General features: G+C 40.3%; 1 protein-coding gene across 5 annotated transcripts in view; it reads left to right on the top strand.

Moving 5' to 3' along the window:
* The window catches only part of IPCEF1 (interaction protein for cytohesin exchange factors 1), a 137,801-nt gene that overhangs the window by 56,704 nt on the left and 65,644 nt on the right, over positions 1 to 15,453 (top strand). For 4 of the 5 annotated variants that reach the window (XM_014545052.1, XM_014545050.1, XM_005872870.2 and 1 more), the window contains exon 3: positions 9,082 to 9,134. In XM_014545052.1, coding sequence (XP_014400538.1) covers positions 9,111 to 9,134 — 24 coding nt within the window. In that variant the 5' untranslated portion in view covers positions 9,082 to 9,110. Of the gene's footprint in view, positions 1 to 3,356; positions 3,424 to 9,081; positions 9,135 to 15,453 lie in introns of those variants that run through there. The other variant, XM_014545051.1, reaches the window with a different exon arrangement.

Raw genomic sequence — 15,453 nt, 5'->3', positions numbered from 1 at the left:
TTTGGCTTTACTTAATTTAAAGGCAAGAATAAAATAATCTGAAGACAAATGGAAAGTCTCACACTCAAAGTCTATAAAGGGATGGAAACAGAAAATAAGCACACGTGTTCAGGAAAAAGTGAGCTGAAGGGGCTGGCCAGTTACAATCCACTCTTACTTTTGCATTCTCAGAAGTTGATACAGCACGAGAATCTAATTAAAATACAAAAAAAAAGACAGTAAACTTCCTTTAGAAATAAACACGAAACATTCTTTTGTAAAGCTTAGATTTCTGGATTTATAATGCCAATTGTTTTAAAAAACGCTATATTGAAATAAAAAGAATGTTAACTTAGGGAGTCAGAATGATGTTTCAGTCTTTGGTGTCAAGCCACATAGTGTACTTACAGGCTTGTCCACTAGGTGTCTCTTTGCTTACATGTTAGGAGGCCAGCGAGAGCTCATCTCTTGCTGAAGGCCATAGTTTACTACATGGATTGTGTCAACAAATGTCTCAATTTTGGGGCTATTTAAGAATGGCTTTAATTTAATAGTTCCCCTTAAAGAATAAGGAGATGTGCCCTGGCTACATCGCTCACTCTTGCTTTAGAAACTTTGAAGACATTAACCCAGAATTGTCAGCAGATGCAAAAATGCAGGTACTTGTTGGCAGGCTGAAATGGATAGAAGCCTCAGATTCAATAGCCTGCCCACTTAGGATTCCGACCAGCAAGTCAGCCCCACATTATTTATGAATGAATGGAGCCTTGGCAAGGATGCTTAATTCCAAAGCAAACTGCTTTTGGCTCTCTAGTGTCCCTCTCCAGGAGCTTATGTCTGTCTTGCTGATCAGACCCTTCAAAATACCCAGTGGCCATTGATCTGTGGTCCTACACGTAGCCCTTTGGGTTCAAGATATCAATTACTGTGAGTCACATAAGGCCTCTCTGAAGTGTCCCAATTTGGTAAGTAGTTTACCCACTCTAACTTGTCTTAAAGTAGAGGCAGGGTTAACATATAAGTCGACAGATATTTATTAGGTGCCTATTGTATGCCTGGCCTGGAGTGTCTACACGAATTACTGGACTCATTCACTCTGTAAGAATGTGATAGAGTTTATTTTCTGCAGAAAAATTAAGCACTCTGCTAAGGAGAAGTTGAAAAGGCAAAGATTATTATAAGACAGTGATTTTCGACATTTTTCATCTCATGGTACACCAAAATTAATTACTAAAATTCTGCGGCACGCCAAAAAATGTATGTTTTGCTACTCTGACAAAAAATAGGTATAATTTTGATTCATTCACACTGGATGACTATTGTGTTGGCTGCTGTCATTTTTTAAATTTTTTTTATTTGGCAACCTAAGGGAAATGAGGTCAGAGTCCCTGACTAAACACTCAGGTATTTCTCCTTTTAAAAATTATTGTGGCACACCAGTTGAAAATCGCTGGTGTGGGAGACAGCTCTGCGAATGTCCAAAGGGGCCCTGGGCTTGGAGTTTGAAAACCTGAATTTAAATTCTGACTTTGTCACTTGCGAGCTCTGTAAAGTAGTTACTCTACCTGCTGTGTCTGTTAGCCTCTTCAGTTGTAAGAGTACAGCTAATGTTACTTTATGGAGTTGATGTGAGGGTGGAAAACAGTTTGCAATAATCCTGCCGAAATATCATCATAAGAGCCTCCAGGAGAAGCCACTCCATGATTGGTAAAAGCACCCTTTTTCCATTACTAGGCACAGCACTTCAGTTCCTTGTGGTCTCTCCCTCTCCTGTCTGAATGGCCTTGGGCATTACTTTTGCAAAAGCATAAGCCCCATTAAAGTGATATTTCCCAATGAAAGAGCTCACCAGGCAAAAGAGGAATCTTAGCTCCAACTCCACAGCAGCAGGTCAGCTTTTATAGTAGTTTCCTTCTCCTGGCTTCCTTCCCGCCAGCAGTGGTCCTGGGGCAGAGGCCACTTCTGCACAGCGTGCACCTATTCACCTTGATGTAAAAAGCGTGTTCAGTTGGAGGTTGTTTGTCAAAGCTGCATTAAAGGGACTGGCGCCTCAGAGCAGTGCACACAGCAGTCCAGTTTTCATAGGAAGAAAAATATACTATCTTCCTTAGAGGGAACATGTCATCATTTTTCACTTAGAGAAATTTAGAGTTGCAAATTACAGGGAGGTAAGGGCCATCTAAATTTGCCATTCTTGTCTGGCCCAGTTTAGTCTACTGTACCTGCTCTCACCCCATAGGCTGGGCCGAAGAGAACATAGAAATCAGGTGTTGTTATGTGGGGGCTGCCATTGTAGGCAGACAGGGTGTGCTTGCGGAACAGACTGTGCTGGACCTAACCATTGACATGTTGCCTACCAATGCTCCCTGTGACCTCATCACTGGCCTGGTGGTCCTTTCTCTACACGCTGTAGCTTCTTGGGGCGAGCACTAACCAGGATCTGACCACAAATCCCTTAAAGGGGACCTAAGCATGAAGCTAATTTAGACCTTAGAGCGGTGATGGCGAACCTTTTGAGCTCGGCGTATCAGCATTTTGAAAAACCCTAACTTAACTCTGGTGCCGTGTCACATATAGAAATTTTTTGATATTTGCAACCATAGTAAAACAAAGATTTGTATTTTTGATATTTATTTTCTATATTTAAATGCCATTTAACAAAGAAAAATCAACCAAAAAAATGAGTTCGCGTGGGTTTGCCATCACTGCCTTAGAGTGACAGGCTCCTTTCTGCAGTCCCTGGGGTTTCTGTCACTGGCCTAGGTGAGGAGGCAGGCACCTTGCACTGATGCCCAAGGTTGCTGCTAAGGGGTGTGTGTGTGTGTGTGTGTGTGGCATGTGCAAGTATGTTTTGCTTGGCCCCTGCCTACTGGTATATAAATAATTTGAATACTCAGAAGTCAGAGTGTTAGACTGATTCTGGAGGGCTGGTGGGAGCAATCAGGGGGTTGGCATCTCATGACTGACAATCACGAGAACAGAAAGCAATATGCAGATCATGTATCTTATTAACCAATGACACCCAATACATTTAATAAAAAATAAATATTTTTTAAAAAGAGAACAGGATCAATCCCATAGAGCTGAGGCCCAGTGCTCTTCAGATAGCCGGTCGACTCCACACTCTGGTGAGAAGTGCCTCAGTTGGGAGCAATGGGCACAGGGCACACATGGGTGGCACCGGCTGTGGCCTCAGAGCAGATCAGCAGGGCTCCGCTTGCCCCAGTGTAAGGGCATGCTGTGGGCGCAGACCATAATCTCTGAAGTTTTGGGTTTGGGATGGCAGCGGAAGGGCAGGGGACCCCTCCAGTCCAGACAGGCAGGGAGCATCCTGCCTCCCAAGGTGCCTGGCCAACAGCTACTTGTTATTTGGTGCAGGTTGTCCCAGGAAAAAGAAGCAGATTGTTTGAGATCTCTTGCACTTGCCACTGACTTGTTACTACGGTAAAAAGCTCCTTTCTGAGCAGAGATTGACATTGGCTGAAAGAAGGCTTGTCCCCCTTTGACTCGTGGAGTTTTATGTCTAAGCCTTAATTGTCAGGACTGACAGCTTATGTGGGAATGCATGAAAAAAATGTAAGGAAGAAGCCTGCCAATCTCCTCAGATGGCGCATCACAGTATTTAGTGGTGCTAAAAATAATTGTAACCATCATTGTTTCTGTTGAAAAAAGGCTATGGGTTGGACCTGGAGAGCATATGCTAAGTGAAACAAGCCAGTCAGAAGAAGACAAGTACCATATTATTTCACTTATATGTGGAATCTAATGAACAAAATAAACTGACAAGCAAAATAGAAACAGACTCAGATACAGAAAACAGACTGACAGCTGTCAGAGGGGAGGGAAGTTGGTGACTGGGTGAATAAGGTGAGGGGATTAAGCAAAGAAAAAAAAACTAGACCCAGACAACAGTGCGGTGATTACCAGAGGGAAAGAGGGGTGGGGAGAGGTAGAAGACAGTAAAGGGCCGATAAATGGTGATGGGAGGACTTGGGGTGCTGAACACACAATAGACAGAAAATGTGTTATAGAATTGTACACCTAAAACCTATATAATTTTATTAACCAATGTCACCCCAATAAATTCAATTTTTTAAAAAACTGTGGCTCATAAAGCCATCTGTCAGTTCATCCTCAAAGTGGAGAGACAGCAGCAAAGCAATGCAGCAAAACAAGTGGAAAGTTAACAAAGAGAGAAAATAAATTTAAAAGAATGACAGTATTTTAAAGCATGTGGAATCAGAGCGACAATGGGCTTACATTTTTAAATAATTTAAATAGAGCCACTTTTTTTTTTACTTTCATAAACTTCCTGGATAAAGCAACAACCCCAGACTCCCCCCACCCCATACATCACTGCCCATGCTCACTGGGAGGTCGCCTTGCATTTTGCTTTCATCTCTCCTGTTCTGCCTTGACAAGAGAAAGCTCCTGCTAATTGGCAAAGCTAATGGATTATTTCACGTCCTTTGCTTATCCAGATGAGCAAAGACGAATCTTCTCTCCTGCTTCCCAGGGCATTGCTCTGATGGACTACCATGTCCCAGCCCATGCCTGCTTATCGATGGTTCTCATTGCTAGTTAGCGTGCACCTTGTTGCCACATATATTACAAGCTTTTTGATGACTGAGACTTTAGCCTCAAGAACAAGCAACACTTTCTGTTTCCTCTTTAGCTCTAGTTTCTGGATTAAGAATAATTCACATTGTTTGCCTGTGTTCGTGCACTTCCTATAAATCCATTTGGTGCTCTAAGAATGTCTTATCAGCCCTGGCCAGTGTTGCTCAATGATTAGAATGTCAGCCTGCTCACGAAAGGGTCGTGGATTTAATTCCAGATCAAGGGCACATACCTGGGTTGCAGGTTCCACCCCCAGCCCAGTCGGGGTGCATGTGGGAGGCAACCAACTGATGTGTGTTTCTCACATCAATGTCTCTCTCTCTCTCTCTCTCTCTCTCTCTCTCTCTCTCTCTTCTGTCTCTCTCCCGCTCCCTACCTCCTTTCCACTCTGTCTGAAAAGCAGTGGAAAAAAATATCCTTGGGTGAGGATTAACAAAAACAAAACAAAACAAAGTCTTGGGAAATGCTAGCATTATACTTTTAAAGGACAAATATGTTATGAATTACTCTGTGGTTTTTTTTTTAACATTTTAGTTCAGAGTTATGTTCTTTTCTATTAAAGCTCTGTAAAAAAAGAGAATAAACCTAGCCCACAGTCTATTTAAATGGGAAAAATGATCTATTTTACAATAAATTATCTTCTTTTAAAAAACCGTGAAAATGTTAGCCATCATGCTCATTTTCCTGAATCACTTTCGAAATTATAATGTCTATTGGGGAACAATCAAGGCAGCTACTTTTGGATTAGTTGACCCCATAACTCCCTTTAGTGAATTTTTTTTTTAGTTCTCAAACATTACTAATCTAGCAACCACCTTCTTTATCAATAGAGCATTTGTTGCATATCGATAGTCTTGGTTTATTTTCTCGTTTTCAAATTATATAGGACCAGAGTCCATATCTCTGACTTAGCTGACAGGAATCAACTTGCATTTTGTTTGCGCCTAAAACAGAATGGAATGCTTCTTCACATAGTCAGTTTGGGATGCGATAATAAAATACCATAAACAGTGACTGCTCAACGATAGACATGTATTTCTTGCCGTCTGGAGGCTGGAAGTAGGACATCCTGGTGCCAGTGCAGTCAGTTCTGGTGAGAGCCTTCTCCTGGGTTGCAGACTGCTGTCGGCTCAGTGTGTCTTCACCTGGAGAAGAGACTGTGCTAGCCTCTGCCCTCTTCTTCTGAGGGCACTAATCCCATTCAGGAGGGCTCCACCCTCATGACCTGATTCCCTCCCCAAAGCCCAACCTCCAAATACTATCACATTGGGGATTTGACTTCAACATATGAATTTTTGGGGGGTGAGGAGGAGACACAAATATTTAGTCCTTAACAACCAATATATATGAAGGAAAATCTTTCTTGTTTTTTGAAATTAACTTCATAATTCATTTTTTTAAACTAAAATTTTAATTTTTGTTAATTCTTACTTGAGGATATTTTTTTTCCCTTTGCTTTTTAACAAGAGTGGGAAGGAGCGGGGAAGAGGAGAAAGAGAGAGAAGCATGAATGTAAAAGAGACACATCTATTGGTTGCCTCCTGCATGTGCCCGGACTGGGGCCTGGGATTGAAAATGCAACCCAGGTGCTTGCCCTTGAGGGAAAATCAAACTTGAGACCCTTTGGTGTGCAGGCTGACACTCTAACCACTGATCCATACCAGCCAGGGCTATAATTCCCTTGATGATGAAATGGGTTTTCCATTTTTTCAGTTACAGAGTTTATCAGAATCCATTTTATTTTAGTCCTTAACAACCAATATATATGAAGGAAAATCTTTCTTGTTTTTTGAAATTAACTTCATAATTCATTTTTTTAAACTAAAATTTTAATTTTTGTTAATTCTTACTCGAGGATATTTTTTTCCCTTTGCTTTTTAACAAGAGTGGGAAGGAGCGGGGAAGAGGAGAAAGAGAGAGAAGCATGAATGTAAAAGAGACACATCTATTGGTTGCCTCCTGCATGTGCCCGGACTGGGGCCTGGGATTGAAAATGCAACCCAGGTGCTTGCCCTTGAGGGGAAATCAAACCTGAGACCCTTTGGTGTGCAGGCTGACACTATAACCACTGATCCATACCAGCCAGGGCTATAATTCCCTTGATGATGAAATGGGTTTTCCATTTTTTCAGTTACAGAGTTTATCAGAATCCATTTTATTTTATAGCACGACTTTTAAAAAAATTAATGACCTCGTTGTTTTGGCGAAGTCTCATGTTGTGGTATGTTAAATTGTCCTTTACAGAGGTAGCTGTCTCGAATAGGACAGAGAAAGCTATTCTCTTAAATTCTTAAACAAGGCATCAGAAATGTTTCTGGGGGAGTAGTTAGGGAGTTAAATCAACCTTGAAGTGCGGGAGCTATTTTATTTGATGAAACTTGTTATCACACTAGCTCAAACCCTTTAGTTGTGTGCTAATTCCATTAGGAAAAACAGTTTTCTATAACAAAGCTATTACTAAGTAATTGCTCCCATTGAAGGTAATTGCTACCACATACGGAGCTTGCATTGTGCCCTACATGTTTCCCATATGATATTTCATTTAATTCTCACAAAAAACCCTAGGACTTGGTTATTATTATTTCTGTTTAACAGATGAGGCAGCTGCTGTTCAGAGAAATTAAGTAATTTTCATAAGTTTCCATATTTAACAAGTGGCAGAGTGAAATCTGTTTGACAGCTCTGTGTGTACAGCAGTTTTAAAATATTATTTTTGGTTGTGTAGCCATAAAATAATTTGGAAACTCTATGTGCCCATTTATACTTTAAATTGTCATTTAGAGTTTTTGTCATATGTTTAAATAATTGGGAGAGATATAATTTCTGGCATGTTATAAATCTTGATAGTAATAAAGTTTAGATTTCTTTTTAAATATAACCTATGTAATAAAAACATCACAAAGATTTGGTATGTCCTATTACTTTTTTAAAAAAAGTTATACTATGGTGGGGAGTCAGAGGTTAAACAATCAATTGCAAAATTAATAATTGAATACAATTATGAGAACGTCTATGAATAAAGATAAGGGGCTAAGAGCGCATCTAAAAGGGAGCGATGCCCATAGGATCAGGGAACACTTTCTTGACTAAATGACATTTGGCCTGAGGGCTGAAAGTGCAGATGGTGTCAGCCTTCTTGGGAGAGGGCTATTGAAGGAGAGCACGCACAAAGGTTCTGAGATTGGTAAAAACAGGTTTAAGGAATTTTTTTTAAAAAGCCAGTAAGTCAGGGAAATGGAAAGAAAGACATGGAAATGATCCAAGATGGGGCTGGAGAGGAGACAGAAGCCAGGTAGGACAAAGCCTTCCTTGTAGGAGATTTTCCTGGTTTTGTTCTTTATCTCAAGACTCAATGGCCATTGTAGAGATTTAAAGACAGAGATGAATAGTCATGTGCATTGAGAAAACATCATTCTGGGCAAGAGAGAAAGCTGGGACTCAGGATGTTCATGGAGTGGCCCAAGCGGGAGGTGCTGGTGCCTTGGACTAGGGTGGTAGCAATGGATATAGACAGGGTGGACACACTTAAGAGGTAGTTAGGAGGTAAAAAGATACAATATGTACAAGAGAAATATTACTCAAGATCCAACAGAAGCTTAATATCAATGACCAAAGCTGTGTAATGTCAACAAATCCCAATGCTTAGAGGAAGAATTAAAGATAATTTATTTCTTTTTCTTTCATCTCCTCCTATGAGTTTTCTCTTTGGAATTTTACAAATAAATGTTTTATCCAGGTTTATGTAATATGAGTATGGCATTTTTGACATTAAAAAAGGGGTATTCATTCTTCAAAAGTTGGGAACCACTTGTATAAGAAATCAGATCACAGGGACTGTGGATCCGTATTTGTGGTGCCACTAGGAAGAACCTGAAAAGCTTTCTGCTTTGGGGAAAGTTTCAGTGGCTTGTGGATGTTTAACAGGTTTCTTGCTTGTCAAAATCTGAAAATAAGACATCTTTTTTCTTTTTGTTTTCACCTGCTTTTCTTGAAACCACAGAATGTCTTGTTCTTCAGGTAATCCACTACAAAGTGTAATACATCAAAAGTGGCTCATCTCCATATGAAAGCTGGGACTTCAGAGTCAGGGGAGGAGTTGTATTTTCGAAATTGTTTAGTTAATATCACCAGAATAACAGTAATGGATCCAATAGTTCCACATCTTACATTGCGTTGTTCATCATGAAGAGGAAAACAATTTTTTTACTTTCCAAAGATATATGTTTATAAATAATACAATAATAAGGACACAAATAATGCAAGACTTGAAAGAGTACTGACAAATGTGCAGATGAAATTCTGACTTATTTTATAAACTCACTTTTAAACAGTTGGTTTATTAAGTTGTGCTTAAAAGGCCATTTAATGAGTTGCTTTTATTGTGAAATTTGTCAATTGAAATAGAAATGCCTACCACCCCTGCCCCCACGTTTTTATGGGCATTTCAACCTCCATTTATCTGAAATCTCTCTTCTCTTCTAGCTTTTGTTTCTGCCAATTTGGAATCATACATGGCTTCAGATGGCAATCTTCTCGTAAGTACCCTTTGGAACGCCCTGGGTTTTAGATATTAGTCATTAGTTTGGTGAATGAATAAAAACCTAGACAAATGGATTTTAAGGTTGGCTAGGTAGTTATTATCCTCCACATCATTAGCCACAATGGAATTGAATGATCCTTTGTTGGGTTTCAAGGTTTTCTTATGATCACCAAGCATTTGGTTAAAACTCCTACCTATTTCCGACACATAACCAGGATTTTAATGTACTGTACATGAATTGTTTCTGGTTTAAGTTAACTATGGTACCAGGGCAACCTCTATAGGAACAAATTCTGTTAATTATTACACTGAAATTGTAGGTTTCTTTAAAAATAAGTTCATAGCCATAAATTTACCTAAATTAGGTAAGTCAACTGAGCAAGTGTATTATTTCTAATAGGTGAGAAGACGTAGGCAGGGAAAATTGAGACGCTGGTATAAGCAGTACAGTGTTTCTCATAGAAGGGGATTCAGGGTGGTGTGGGGTTGTATGTGTGCAACTTCTAGCAAATCTATGACCTCATGAGCGATCCGTAGGTTCGAGGTTTTGGAGCAGAGCCAAAAGCAGAATCAGAAGTAGGGTGTTGAGAGAAGGCAGGATAGACTTCCTGCCGAATAGGGAACATGGACAATGGTTTCCTGCTGCAAATTAGAGAGTGGATGTCAAGGAAGGTTGTGGTAATAGTGATGGGGAAATTGAATCAGACAGCTCCTGGAAGGAACACCTTACTGAAAAGCAGGGCAGAAGATAAACGATCTGCTTACTTTAACAATTTCATATGCCAGAAATAGAGAAGGCAACTTTAATTCTGATGCTAATTTTAAATGAAGAAAAATAGCTTGCTAGTGATAAAAAATGGTGGAAACTTTGGGAGAAACAGGACTGCCAAAAACTAAAAGATGAAAACATGAATTATAGTCAGTTCTGTACCCTAGGAAACGAACCATCTAAAACTTGCAGAAAAGGAAGTATGATCCATGGGATACAAATGGGTGGGTGTTGTTTGATAATAGAAATGTGAAGATAATCTCAGTGAATATAGAAAAGAACAGCTCAGAGGATAAATGTGGAAGCAATGGGAGGCTTCTGCTAAAATTAGATATAAAAACATATGCACAGGATGTTAAAGGAGGCTCCTACGGTCAAGGGCAAAAGCAAATAGATATCACATATCTGTAAAAATACAGCCAGGAAGACTGAAGTTCAGAGTGCCCAAAGTTTATAAAAATGTTTAAAAAGAAAAAATCTATAGCCCATGGACACAGACGATAGGTGGGGAAGGCCTGGGGTGGGGGATAGGGCCGGGCTAGAAGAGGTCAATGGGGGAATAAAGGGGACATATGTCATACTTTAAATAATAAAGATATTTTTAAAAAGAAAAAATCCATATGATTATAAGCACATGTGTATGTGTTACATGGAAAAATATGAAAAGGGAGAATTAGGACTGTTGGATCCTTGAGAAAGATAATGTAGTGTTGCATGCTCACATTGCTTCTCCTTTTCCATTGCTTCTTCTTCTCCTTGAAGAAGAACTAGAAATTAAGACAAGAGAACACCTAAGCACTTCAAATTAATGAATTCATTCACTCAATTGTCCATTGAGACATTCTTTTAATGTTCACTGATGACCCCTCCTGACTATCAGGTTTCAGCCACTGTACTAGGTAGGAGAGGAGATTGAATTGTGACTTAAAACAAGTTGAAATATCTACATCTTTAAAAAAAAAGCATAATGCTGGGTATGGGAACAAAGACTGCAGATGTGATTACCTAAGGACTAACGTATCATCCATATTATTCTCAATCTAGAGCTGTTACCACGGTAATATGTAACCTGCTGGACACCAGTGGATTCTGTTTTTATTGGTGGGAACTCTGGCTATTTCTGGGTCATTCTCATTTCATGAGCCAACCTCTACTCCTAGATTCAATCAGCTCAGCTCTCCCGTGTGTATATTTACCTGTTATTTTGGTCTTCCCGCCGATGTGTCTGGGCGGTACTGCTTAACGTCTCTCTTAAGCATTTCTTCCAGCTGCTTTTCAGTGATTACCCTACTTTATCTTTCCATTCAGAAAATTAGTTCCATTTTCTGCTGTCATTTGTTCCCCAAATAAAATGTAGCTCAGGAGACCTATTTTTATGCTAGGTAGTTTCGGTAGGCTTGACACATTTGACCTAATCACATCTTGGATTTCACTTCATTTCCACTAAACTAACATTTATTGAGCTGTATGTGTGGAGTGTTGCTTGGTGCTGGGGTATGAAGATGAGGAGCTTATCACTAGTGGGGGAAGGGCAATACTTTTAGGGCAATTTTGTTGATTCTGACCTGAGAGTTATCATGGAGGTTGGCATGGTACATGGTGTTAATAAAATTGCTCAAGACACTAGATGCGGAGCATTTGAAATTTCATTATGCGTGTGGTAGAATACCATTGTTCTTTTTTTGTTAAGCTGAGTTTGCTATTTGATAGTATTCTTTTCTGTCCTCTGAAGGGAAACAGCAGAATTTTCAAAGCTAAAACTTCACATAGAATCAAAGATATTAACTCACCAACTTCTGTTGGTTTTACCTCCTAAATATTTCTCCACCTTCATAGGCACAAACCTGTCCTTCCCTCTGCCTATCGGTTTCTTTGCCTCTACACCTGCCCCCCTCCAATTTCCTTGCCATACAACAGCCAGAGTGAATTTTCCTAACTGCAAACCTGATCATGCCACTCACCTGCAGACATCTGTTCCATGGCTTCCCATTGGCTTTTGGGTAAACTTTATACTTTCGAACGTAACTTAAAAGGACCCTGCATGATGCAACTTTGCTACTCTGAACCCGGTTACCCCCCCACACACACTCTGTGGTTGATGTCTACTGGGTCGGACCTGCATGCTATCTTAGACCCTCTATGCACAGGTCTTTATCTTTCAGATCTTTGTTTTTATCAACTCATGGGGTGCCTTTCCTGGCTCCCCAGTTCTGGGTAAATGCTACAATGAGCTATATCCTAGCCCTTCTGTGCAGACCTTATTATCCCTGTCTGCTTCTGTCTTCTGTGTTGATTTGGGAGCTTGCTTGGCGTTGAATCTCTAACCCTTGACACAGTAATTTGGCAGTAATTGCTAATTTTGGTAGTTGAATAAACAAAACCATAATTTACCAAATTGTGGCCTGAAAAAAGAATTAACTGAATCACCTTTAGAAACATCATAGCTTGTTGGGAAAACTTCAACATGATTAGCTTTGGCACAGTCTCTAAACATCTCTAAAAATCCATTTGCGCAGTTCTTGATATTTCTAAGGCTTTCTGTACATCACACTGTGGTGATAACAAAGTATTATACACTAATTCAGTATTGCTAGTTTTCTTTTATGATTCATTACTCACGTAGATAAACAAAGAGGCAAACAAATAAAGGGAAATAAATAACAACCAGCATATATGAATCTTCAAAGCTTCATTAAGAAAGTTCTCTGGTCTCCGATTTTAGCAACAGTATCTCAGCTAAGAAAGGCAAACAGCCTTAGTTAAAGATGACAGGCTCCAAGGGGGCTGTGGCACATTATCTCCTTTACTGTTGTACATCATTCTTTCCCCTCAAGCGCCTGAGATTTCTCACTTTCACGATGGCTCTCGTGGGGAAGAAATGTCAGGATGATCTTACATCAAAACTTTATGACAGTGTTTGCTCAAGAATTCTTTTCAATAAAATTCCTTCATTAAATATCGCCTGAAAAGAAAATGTCAAGTGAAAATGTTTTCCTGAAACAAAAGGCCCTGCATGTCAATCGTGGTGACTTTGCTGGGTTTTCACGCTCAGGGGGGGCCAGCTCTCTGACTGCCAGTGGACTTGTACTTCTAGCCCTGTGGTTGGGTTACCTGCTGGTGCCTGGCCTGCCATCTCTGGCATGATCACTACCTAACAGCAAACTGGTACTTGTCGTGTTTGCCTCACAAGAAAGTCCTGCTTCATTGCTCACAGAACATTACTCGTTGCCCGGTCTTTATGTGTCCCGTGGGCTGTGAACAGGTCAGATAGGATTCCAGCCACCATGGGCACCTGCTCTTCCCCTTGCTCCATCTCCATGCCTGCGGCGTGTGTCTCAGGGATGTGATGACATTCAGAGATGAAGTGGGGAATATATATGTTCACTTCGTTTAATCAACTAAAAGCAGCTGAAATTGTGGCAGCCTGTTTTTTGAGGCTACCTCGACAAAAGTCCGTGCGGAACCGGCTGAGCCAATGCTGCTGTGATAAGCCAGCCACATGGCGCACAGTCAGGTCAGTTAGCGTATGTGCTGTTAGATATGAAGTAGGACTTCAAGTGAGACGTGCATGGCAGCCGTCTGGGTAGGGGCTTGTTAGCTATCCCTGCAAAGGCTCCTGTCCCTCCTCCCAGTCCCCCTTCTCCAGCCCATGCATTTCTATTTTTGGGTTCCAGATTCTTAGTAGTTGGAGGATATGGTTAAAACAGGATGCTGGAGAAAGCTGCTGTGGTTTTTGAGGAAATCGTATTTTAGATCGAAGTAGAGATTTGTTCAGTACAAGTCCATTTCACCTTCAAGGAAATACCAAGGTTCGACTCTCCAGGTGGGTTCAAAGTTAGTGTCAGTCAACCCCAGGAGTTTTTCTCTAGTATGTGCTGCTTTGGGGGTGAGAAAGCTGTTGGACCAACTTTTATGTTGCTTAACTCTACTGACATTATTTATGAGTGAAGGCATGTCTCAGCTCTGAATAATCAAGCAGTAGATGGCTTTTCAGATTTGTTAAATCTCCACCCATGCAGGCACCACTATTAAGGCATCACATAAAGTAAAAATGGATGTGAGACACAGTTAATCCTTTGGGAAATATTCACCGAGTGACCCCCATGTGTCAGGCATTGGGTTAGGTGCTAGATTTGGAAGTAATGACAAGTTCCAGACCATCAATTCTCTCTTGAAGTCTTGATCAGTCATTGAATATAAACAGTTATCGTCATTAAACTACAGAGTTGAAAAGAGATTTGATAAACTTTAAGATGCAACAGGATGGAGTAAATGTGTGAGATAGGGGAAAGGGACTATCTGAGATCATACACAGGTTCTGGGTTGGACCATTGGGTGGATAATGTTACTACTATGTATGTGCCACACAGATATAAAAACAAATAAATTATAATATCTATTTCAGAGACATCAACAAAGCACTGTGGGGGTACAGACATCAGAAGCAGAGTAACACAGAGTTACGCAATAGGGCTAGGAGTCCGACTGGCTCAGGCCCATTCTTGGCTCTGCTGCTAGTTATGTGTGATTGGAGGGGAAGTTACTTAACCACACCAAGATGGAGTTCCTCATTTTTGAAAAGAAAGATAAAAATGGTACCTACTATGAAAATCGTTGGGAGATAATATGTCAATTATTATAATAAACAACATTGAATGATTATAAGATTAATATAAGAGCTAATTGCCTTCTAAAGTCCAAGAAAGCTTCCTGGTGGAGGTGGCATCTGGCCTGGGTCTAACAGGATGACTAAGCATTAACCAGATGCAAAATAGGGAAATGGGGGAAAGGAATAAAATATTTGAAAGTATGAAGTTACTAAAGTGACTGACATTTCTACAGAATAGAAAAAAGTTGAAGGTACCAGGAAAGGAAATGAACAGATATCTTGGAGGCATAGTGAGGCTGCTGTGGGCAGGGATTATGATTGCAAGATGGAACCTTATAAACGAAATGACTGGCTTCCATTCAGTAATGGTCCTGTGAGTTCCCATTTTCACACTCCACTCTGTTGCAAACATAGAGCAATGACAGGCAAAAGGAGACAGGAAATCAAAAAAGCACAATTAGGCTCGACAATGTGGTAATCATCTCTGTGAATAAGAAATGAATCGAGCATGACCGAAGCTATGGGTCTGATGAATGCCTCCACCGGAGGCAGGAAGTAGTTTACCTCCTGCCCAAGGCAAGGGGGTAAAAAATGCTCCACTCATGTGAGGAGAGCTACTTCTTGATGACAATGGTAGGTGGGGGCTCCCCCACTTGTGAAAGGGCTAAAGATTAAAACAGTTATCAAACCATGGCTTAGGCAGTGATGGCGAACCTATGACATGTGTGTCAGAGGTGACACGCGAACTCATTTTTTTGGTTGATTTTTCTTTGTTAAATGGCATTTAAATATATAAAATAAATATCAAAAATATAAGTCTTTGTTTTACTATGGTTGCAAATATCAAAAAATTTCTATATGTGACACGGCACCAGAGTTAAGTTAGGGTTTTCCAAAATGCTGACATGCCGAGCTCAAAAGGTTCACCATCACTGT

The sequence above is a fragment of the Myotis brandtii genome, unplaced genomic scaffold (assembly GCF_000412655.1).
Source record: "Myotis brandtii unplaced genomic scaffold, ASM41265v1 scaffold395, whole genome shotgun sequence".
Taxonomy (NCBI): Eukaryota; Metazoa; Chordata; class Mammalia; order Chiroptera; family Vespertilionidae; genus Myotis; species Myotis brandtii.
The sequence above is the reverse complement of the archived record's forward strand: the minus strand, read 5'-3'. Positions and strand labels throughout refer to the sequence as shown.